Genomic DNA, 10,223 nt, shown 5'->3' with positions numbered 1-10,223 from the left:
ATATATTATATTATAAACCCCGTTGGAACAGGTATCATGTCTGTTTTTGCTCCCTGTTAAATCCCTGGAGCCTCTACTAATGATTTATAAACAGAAGATGCTTTGTGAACTTTTGTTTGATTCATTAATTATGGTGAACCTTTTTTTGTTCATTAATGAATTGGACACTGTTCTGGTACTTGAAATCTGATATGAAAAGTTTATGTTATGAATGTGAATCAGGACCACAATATTCATTTAATGTTATTGCTGTCATCCTTAGGGTGCTAGCCTGACCTTGATTGATCTCCCTGGCCATGAGAGCTTGAGACTTCAATTCTTAGAGCGTTTTAAGGCTTCAGCCAGGTAAGTAGGATTTAGAGTGAACTTGCCTGAATCTGTATATCAAGGTCACCCATATTTGCTCTGGTGGTATTCAGGAGGCAGCCTGGTGCCCTGCCAAGGAAAGCATAGACCCTGGGGTCAACCATGTCTGGTTTGCAAGCCCACCTTTACTGGTTTTTATGAGGATTGTATGAGATAATGTTTGAAAGTGTTTCTCAAGAGTGTTCAGAAAGCGTTAACACTTACCATGTTAATAAAATTTTCATTTCCTTTGAGGACAAATTGTAATTACATGTAGAGCTATTAAAATCTGAAAAAGGAATTTTAAAGCTAGGTGAAATCCTAGAAGTTATTTAAATCCAATATTATATATTTCTGTTCTTAAATTACCCAAATTTAATGTCTCAAAAGTACAGAACAATATTTTCTTATTTCTTTTAGTATTGTCCTAGTGTTACTCTTATTTCCTGAAATTCTTGTGCTGCAGTTTATTCTTGTTTTGTCTCTCACACTGGTGAAAACTTACGAGGGAAATAATATACCACATTTCATTGATTTTTTTTTTTTTTTAATACCACATTTCATTGATTTTAAGACATTTTATTATCTATGAAATTAGAATGAATGCTTTTTATGGTTGTTTGTGTCATAGTTTAATTGGCAGTATTTTTCTCTTTCTTAGTTGTACCTGAAATAAGAATGTGTCTTTTAATTGAGGAATCTTAGGTTTGATGGAATGTGGTAGTTATTTCTTTCATTATTTATGAAGATGTCTTGACTTTTATTTTGTTGTTTCTTCCTTGCCCACAAGATGGTGATGATGAGCAGTCTATCATGGATGAGACTGTTGTGTGAATTTTTTAAAAAATAAACTTTTTTAGAGCAGTTCTTGGTTCAGAGCAAAATTGAGCAACAGATCTAGAGATTTCCCATATTACATCCCCCTGCCCTTGAGCCAACATATGCATAGCCTTCCCTGTTATAAGCACCCTCCACCAGAATGTTCATTTGTTACAATTGATGAAGCTACACTGACACATCGTAATCATTCTGAGTCTGTGTGTTTTTTTTGTTTGTTTATTTTTGTGAGAGACAGGGAGAGAGTGAGTGAGTGAATGAGCGAGCGAGCGAGAGAGGGGCAGGGAGAGAAGGAGACAGAATCTGAAGCAGGCTTCAGGCTCAGCTGTCAGCACAGAGCCTGATTCTGGACTCGAACCTACGGATTGTGAGATCATGACCTGAGCTAAAGTCAGACATTTAACCGACTGAGCCACCCAGGTGCCCCTGAGTCTGTGTTTTGCATTAGGATTCACTCTTGGTGTACATTCTACAGATTTGAACAAATGTATAATGACGTGTATTCACCATTGACAGTATCATACAGACTGTTTTCACCATCCTAAAAATCCTCCGTGTTATGCTAATTCATCCCTGTCTGTCCACTAATCCCTGAAAACTACTCATCTTTTTTATAGTTCCCATAGCTTTGCCTTTTCTAGAGTGTCATATAATTGGAATCATACAGTATGTAGACTTGCAGGGCGGCTTCTTTTACTTACTAATATATATTCATGTTGCTTCCATATTTTTTCATTGTGTGATAGTTCATTTCTTATTAATGCTGAATAGTATGTCTTTGTCTGGATGTAAACAGTTTATCCTTTCACCTGCCTAACGACTTCTTGGCTGGTATAAAAATCGCGTGTAGGTTTTTGTATGGACATTAGTTTTTGGGTGAATATCAAGGAGTGCAATTGAAGAATTATATGGTAAGAGTATGTTTAGCTTTGCGAGAAATTGCCAAACTGTCTTCCAAAGTGGCTGCACCATTTTGCATTCTCACCAGCGATAAACAAGAGTTCCTGTTGCTCTTCATCCTGACCAGCCTTTAGTGTTGTCAGTGTTATAGATTTTAGCTGTTCTAATACATAGGTAGTAATACCTAACTGCTTTAATTTGCATTTCCATGAAGACGTTGATATGATGGGGAACATCTTTTCATGTACTTATTTGCTCTCTATAAATCTTGTTTGGGGAGGTGTCTATAAAAGTTCCTTGACCTATTTTTAAATGGAGTTATATGAGTTTTTTATATATTTTGGATAACAGTCCTTTATCAGATCTTTTGCAAATACTTCCTACCAGTCTGTGGCTCATTCTTCTGATGCTGACGTTTGTAGAGCAGAAATTTGTATCTTTCAATAAAAGATCAGTTTATTGATCTTTGTTCATGGATTGTGCCTTTAGGGTTGTATCTAGAAAATCATTGCCAGACCCAAGATACCTTGATTTTCTCCCGTGTTCTCTCTGAGGAGTTTTGTGCTTTTGTGGTTTACATTTAGGTATGTGATCCATTTTGAGCTAATTTTTCTGAAAAGTATACAGCCTATATTTATTCATTGTATGTATTCATATTTTTGCATGTGGGTATTTAGCTGTTCCAGCATCATTTGTTGAAAAGATTATCTTTGTTTTGTTGTACAGATCTTACTTGACTTATAATAGGATTATATTCTGATAAACCCATAGTAAATTGAAAATTGAAAATGCATCTAATACACCTACCGAATATCATAGCTTAGCCTAGCCTGCCTTAAATGTGTTCAGAACACCTAGATTAGCCTACAGTTCATCAAAATCATCTAACACAAAGCCTATAATAAAAGTGTTGAAAATCTTAATGTAACTTGTTGAAATCTGTAGTAAAAGTGAAAAACAGACTGGTTCTGTGTATTGATTATTTACCTTTGCAGTCGAGTGCCTGACTGGGAGCTGTGGCTCGTTGCTGCTGCCCAGTATCACAAGAGATTGTTCTGCATATTGCCAGCCCAGGAAAAGATTAAAATTCAAAATTTGAAGTCTGGTTTTTACTGAATGCGTATTGTTTTCACACCTTTGTAAAGTAAAAAAAAAATTGTAAGTTGAACCATTGTAAGTCAGGGACCATCTGTATTGCCCTTGACCAGATTAATGGACTTTGTTCTTTTGATCTCTGTTTTCATCAGGACCTGCTGTCTTGGTTAACTAAAGCTTTATAGTAAGTTGGGCAGAGTCAGTCCTTCAGCTTTGTTCTTCATTATTATGTTGGCTATTCTGGGTCTTCTGCCTCTCCATATAAACTGTAGAATGTGTCAGTATCCATGGAATAAGTTGCTGAGGTTTTGATTGGATTTAATTGTATCTATAGATTGAGTTGGGAAGAAGAGACATTTTGAAACTGTTTAGTCTTTGTATCCATGATTGTGGAATGTCTCTGTTTATCTAGTTACACTTTGATTCTGTTGATCAGTTTTGTAGTTTTCCTGATACAGATCTTGACATATTTTATTAGACTTATACCAAAGGTTCATTTGGGGGGGGGGGGGGGGGATGATAATGGTATTGTGTTTTTAATATTTTGTTGTTGTTGTGATTGTTGTTTTTTACTGCTTTAGGATATGAAAGCCTCTCTCTAGAAAGGATTCATATTTCCTCCTGTTGGGAGCCCTAGGGGTTCATGGAGTCTGCCCATTTTTTTTTTTTTTTCTCAATTAGCCTCTTTATTTTAAAGAAAGGCGGGGGGGGGGGGGCGCATTTCTGCCTCCATTGTATGGTTCTTGCCCCATTTGTTTCTTGACATTTTGCTTCTCATATACTGTTACTCATATGAAAGAAGCTAATATTTGATAAGTATTAACTTTCTAGAAGATAATTTTTTATAGTTATTTTTAAATTTATATCCACATTAGTTAGCATATAGTGCAACAATGATTTCAGGAGTAGCTTCCTTAATGCCCCTTACCCATTTAGCCCATCCCCCTTCCACAACCCCTCCAGCAACCCTCTGTTTGTTCTCTGTATTTAAGAGTCTCTTATGTTTTGTCCCCCTCCCTGTTTTATGTTATTTGTGCTTCCCTTCCCTTAAATTCATCTGTTTTGTATCTTAAATTCCTCATGAGTGAAGTCATATATTTGTCTTTCTCTAATTTCACTTAGCATAATACTCTCTAGTTCCAAGCACTTTGTTGCAAGTGGCAAGATTTCATTCTTGATTGCTGAGTAATATTCCATCCTATATATATATATATATATATGTGTATATATATATATATATACACACACACACATATATATATACATATATATACACACACACACACACATATATATACATATATATACACACACACACACACATATATATACATATATATACACACACACACATATATATACATATATATACACACACACACATATATATATACATATATATACATATATATACATATATGTGTATATATATCGCATCTTCTTTAGCCATTCCTCAATGGACATTTGGGCTTTTTCCATACTTTGGCTATTGTTGATATTGCTGCTGTAAACATTGGGGTACATGTGCCCCTTCGAAACAGCACACCTGTATCCTTTGGATAAATACCTAGTAGTGCAATTGTTGGGTTGTAGAGTAGTTCTGTTTTTAATTTTTTAAGGAACCTCCATACTGTTTTCCAGAGTGGCTGCACCAGTTTGCATTCCCACCAGCAGTGCAAAAGAGATCCTCTTTCTCCACATTCTTGCCAACATTTGTCATTGCCTGGGTTGTTAATGTTAGCCATTAGCCTGACAGGTGTGAGGTGGTATCTCATTGTGGTTTGGATTTGTATTTCCCTGATGATGAATGATGTTGAGCATTTTTTCATGTGTTTGTTGGCCATCTGGATGTCTTCCTTGGAGAAGTGTCTATTCATGAGTTTGATAAGTTCTTTATAGATTTTGGATACTAACCCTTTATCTGATACATTGTTTGCAAATATCTTCTCCCATTCTGTCGGTTGCCTTTTAGTTTTGCTGATTGTTTCCTTCGCTGTGCAGAAGTTTTTTATTTTGATGAGGTCCCAATAGTTCATTTTTGCTTTTGATTCCCTAGCCTCTGGGAGGTGTTGAGTAGGAAGTTGCTGCGGCTGAGGTCAGAGAGGTTTTTGCCTGCTTTCTCAGAACTCTAGGATTTTGATGGCTTCCTATCTTATGTTTAGGTCTTTCATCCATTTTGAGTTTATTTTTGTGTCTGGTGTAAGAAAGTGGTCCAGGTTGATTTTTCTACATGTCGCTGTCCAGTTTTCCCAGCACCATTTGCTGAAGAGACTGTCTTTATTCCATTGGATATTCTTTCTTGCTTTGTCAAAGATGAGTTAGCCATACACTTGTGGGTCCATTTCTGGGTTGTCCTGTTCTGTTGATCTGAGTGTCTCTTATTGTGCCAGTAGTGTACTGTCTTGATTACAGCTTTGTAATACAGCTTGATGTCCTGGATTGTGATGCCTCCAGCTTCGGGGTTTTTTTTGTTTTGTTTTGTTTTTTGTTTTTATTTTAACGTTTATTTATTTTTGAGACAGAGAGACAGAGCGTGAGCAGGGGAGGGGCAGAGAGAGAGGGAGATACAGAATCTGAAACAGGCTCCAGGCTCTGAGCTGCCAACACAGAGCCCGACGCGGGGCTCGAACTCAACGAGCTGCAAGATCATGACCTGAGCCAAAGTCGGACTCTCAACCGACTAAGCCACCCAGGCGCCCCAAGCTTCGGTTTTCTTTTTCAAGATTGCTTTGGCTATTCAGGATCTTTTCTGGTTCTGTACAGATTTTAGGATTCTTTGTTGTAGCTCTGAAGAATGCTGGTGTTATTTTGATAGGGATTGCATTGAATTGCATTGTAGATTGCTTTGGGTAGTGTTGACATTTTAACAATATTCTTCCTATCTGGGAGCATGGAATATTTTTCCTTTTTTGTGTGTGTCTTCTTCAATTTCTTTCACAAGCCTTCTATAGTTTTCAGTGTATAGATTTTTCACCTCTTTGGTTAAATTTATCCTGAGGCATTTTATGGTTTTTGGTGCATTTGTAAATGGGATCGATTCCTTGATTTCTCTTTCTGTTGTTTCATTATTGGTGTATAGGAATGCAACCAATTTCTCTGCATTGATTTTATATCCTGTGACTTTGCTCAATTCATGGGTCAGTTCTAGCAGTTTTTTGGTAGAATCTTTGGGTTTTCCATAAGAATATCACGTCATCTGCGAAGAGTGATGGTTAGGGATGGTTAGCGAAGAGTGATGGTCCTCCTGACCAATTTGGATGCCTTTTATTTCTTTGTGTTGTCTGATTGCTGAGGCTAAGACTTCCAATACTGTGTTGAATAACAGTGGCGAGAATGGACATCCCTGTTATGTTCCTGACCTTAGGGGGAAAGCTCTCAGTTTTTCCCCCCATTGAGGATGATATTAGTGTTGGGTTGTTCATATATGGCTTTTATGATCTTGAGGTATGATCCTTCTATCCCTACTTTCTTGAGGGTTTTTATCAAGAAAGGATGCTGTATTTTGTCAAATGCTTTCTCTGCATCTATTGAGAGGATCATATGCTTCTCATTTCTTTTATTGATGTGATGTATCACATTGATTGTTTTGCAGATATTGAACCAGCCCTGATGCCCAGGTGTAAATTCCACTTGGGGTCGTGGTGAATTATTCTTTTCATGTATTGTTGGATCCAGTTTGCTAGTATCTTGTTGAGGATTTTTGCATCCATGTTCATTAGGGAAATTGGTCTGTAGCTCTCCTTTTTAGTGGGGTCTTTGGTTTTGGAATCAAAGTAATGCTGGCTTCATAGAAAGAGTTTGGAAGTTTTCTTTCCATTTCTATTTTTTGGAACAGCTTCAACAGAATAGGTGTTAACTCTTCTTTAAATGTTTGGTAGAGGGGTGCCTGGGAGGCTCAGTTGGTTGAGCGACCAACTGTGGCTCAGGTCATGATCTCACAGTTTGTGAGTTCGAGCCCCGCATCGGGCTCTGTGCTGACAGCTCAGAGCCTGCTTCTGATTCTGTGTCTCCTCTCTCTCTCTGCCCCTTCCCCACTCATGCTCTGTCTCTCTCTGTCTCAGAAATAAATAAACATTAAAAAAAAAAAATGTTTGGTAGAATTCCTCTGGAAAGCCATCTGGCCCTGGACTCTTGTTTTTTGGGAGATTTTTTATTACTGATTCTATTTCTTTACTGGTTATGGGTCTGTTTAAATTTTCTATTTCTGACTGTTTCAGTTTTGGTAGTTTATATATTTCTAGGAATTTGTCCATTTCTTCCAGATTGCCCATTTTATTGGTGTATAATTGCTTGTAATATTCTCTTGTTTGTATTTCTGCTGTGTTGGTTGTGATCTCTCCTCTTTCACTCTTGCTTTTATTTATTTGGGTCCTTTCCTTTTTCTTTTTGATGAAACTGGCTAGGGTTTATCAATATTGTTAATTCTTTCAAAGAACCAGCTTCTGGTTTCCTTGATCTGTTTTGTTTTGTTTTGTTTTGTTTTTTGTTTCCATGGCATTGATTTCTGCTCTAATCTTTATTATTTCCTGTCATCTGCTGGTTTTGGGTTTTATTTGCCGTGCTTTTTCCAGCTCTTCAAGGTGTAGGTTAGGTTGTGTATCTGAGACCTTTCTTCCTTCTTTAGGAAGGCCTGGATTGCTATATACTCCCCTCTTATGACTGCCTTTGCTGCATCCCAGAGGTTTTGGGCTGTGGTGTTATCATTTTCATTGGCTTCCATGTACTTTTTAATTTCCTCTTTAACTTCTTGGTTAGCCCATTCATTCTTTAGTAAGATAGTCTTTAGTCTCCAAGTTTTGTTATCTTTCCACATTTTTTCTTGTGGTTGATTTTGAGTTTCACAGCGTTGTGGTCTGAAATATGCATAGTATGATCTCAATCTTTTTGTACTTGTTGAGGGCTGATTTGTGACCCCGTATGCGATCTATTCTGGAGAATGTTCCATGTGCATTGGAGAAGAATGTGTATTCCGCTGCTTTAGGATGAAATGTTCTGAATATATCTGTTAAGTCCATCTGGTCCAATGTGTCATTCAAAGCCATTGTTTCCTTGTTGATTTTCTGTTTAGTTGATCTGACCATTGTAAATGGGGTGTTGAAGTCCCCTACTATTATGGTATTATTATCAATGAGTTTCTTTATGTTTGTGATTAGTTGATTTATATATTTAGGTGTTTCATGTTTGGAACATAAATGTTTACAATTGTTACATCTTCTTGGTGAATAGACCCCTTAATTATGATATAAAGCCCTTCTTCATCTCTTGTTACAGTCTTTATTTTAAAGTCTAGTTTGTTTGATGTAAGTATTGCTAGTCCAGCTTTCTTTTGGCGACCATTAGCATGATAGATGGTTCTTCATCCCCTTACTTTCAATCTGAAGGTGTCTTTAGGTCTAAAGTGGGTCTCTTATAAACAGCATATAGATGGATCTTGTTTTCTTATCTACTCTGTCTTTTGATTGGAGCATTTAGACAATTGACATTTAGAGTGAGTACTGAAAGGTATGAATTTATTGCCATTATGTTGCCTGTAGAGTTGGAGTTTCTGGTGTGTTTTCTGGCCCTTTCTAGTCTTTGTTGCTTTGGGTCTATTTTTTTCCCCTCTTTTCTCCCTTCAGAAAGTACCCCTTAAAATTTCTTGCAGGGCTGGTTTAGTGGTCATGAACTCCTTTCTTTAATTTTTGTTTGGGAAACTTTTTATCTCTCCTTCTATTTTGAATGACAGCTTTGCTGGATAAAGAATTCTTGCCTGCCTATTTTTCCAGTTCAGTACATAGAATATATCCTGCCACTCCTTCTAGTCTGCCAAGTTTCTGTGGATAGGTCTGCTGCGAACCTGATCTGTCTTCCCTTGTAGGTTAAGGACTTTTTTTCCCTTGCTGCTTTCATGATTCTCTCCTTGCCTGAGTATTTCGTGAATTTGACTATGATATGCCTTGTTGATGGTCTGTTTTTGTTGAATTTAATGGGAGTCCTCTGTGCTTCCTGGATTTTGATGTCTGTGTCTTTCCCCAGGTTAGGAAAGTTTTCTATGATTTGCTCACATAACCCTTCTACCCCTTTTTCTCTCACTTCATCTTCTGGGACTCATGATTCTGATGTTCCTTTTAAATGAGTCACTGATTTCTGTAATTCTTCAATCATGCTCTTTTGACTTAGTCTTCCTCTTTTTTTCTGCTTCACTCTTTTCCATAGGTTTGTCCTCTGTGTTGTCGATTCACTGCTCTGGTTCATCCATCCTTGCCACCATGGCAACCATTCGAGATTGCAGCTCAGTTATAGCATTTTTTATTTCATCCTGACTGGTTTTGCTTCTTTTATCTCCACAGAAAGGGATTCTAATCTATTTTTGACCCCAGCCAGTATTCTTATGATCATGATTCTGCATTCTAGTTCAGACATCTTGCTTGTATCTGTGTTGATTAAGTCCCTGGCTGTCATTTCTTACTGTTCTTTCTTTTGGGGTGAATTCCTTCGTTTGTGTCATTTTGAAGGAAGAAAAGGAATTAATAAAAATTAAAAAATATAAAAATTAAAGACAACACAAAAATATCAAAGGATACTAGATGCTATATCTGTTTTGGTCTGGTTGTTGAAAGGAGCTTGGTGTATTAGAGAAAAAAGACAAAGATTAAAAAGAAAACATTTGAAAAAATGAACACAATAAAATAGAATACAATAAAATGATGGAAGGAAAATAGAATTTTAAAAATTTACCAAAAATTCAAAACTATAGTAAACAAAAGAAAAAATCTTTTCAATAAAAACATAAAATATTTTCTCTTTCTGTATTTAAGAATAACAAAAAAAGAAAAAAAATTGAATAGATGGATCAGTGAAGAAAATACAATTGAAATTACATTGGTTTCCCCTAGAAGTCAAACTAGGAAGCACTTTATAGTCTGTAAACTAAGCATGCAGAGACTTGTGGTGGTCCTCCTGAGGGCAGTTGGCCCAGTTGGACGGGGCCTAGTGTAACAACTCCATTCTCCACTAGGTGGTGCTGCTTAGCTTACTGGGGTAGATTGTTGTGGCACATGTAGGCA

The 10,223-nt window shown here is 36.8% G+C and overlaps 1 protein-coding gene across 1 annotated transcript in view; it reads left to right on the top strand.

The window, feature by feature from the left end:
- SRPRB (SRP receptor subunit beta) overlaps nucleotides 1-10,223 on the top strand; it is a 29,820-nt gene that overhangs the window by 5,645 nt on the left and 13,952 nt on the right. Inside the window, exon 4 of the mRNA XM_060638709.3 lies at nucleotides 263-345. Within this exon, the coding sequence (XP_060494692.1) occupies nucleotides 263-345 (83 nt within the window). The remainder of the gene's footprint in view (nucleotides 1-262; nucleotides 346-10,223) is intronic.

Source organism: Panthera onca, chromosome C2 (assembly GCF_046562875.1).
Source record: "Panthera onca isolate mPanOnc1 chromosome C2, mPanOnc1 haplotype 2, whole genome shotgun sequence".
NCBI lineage: Eukaryota > Metazoa > Chordata > Mammalia > Carnivora > Felidae > Panthera > Panthera onca.
Note: the sequence above shows the minus strand (reverse complement) of the source record. Positions and strands in the feature narration are given on the sequence as shown.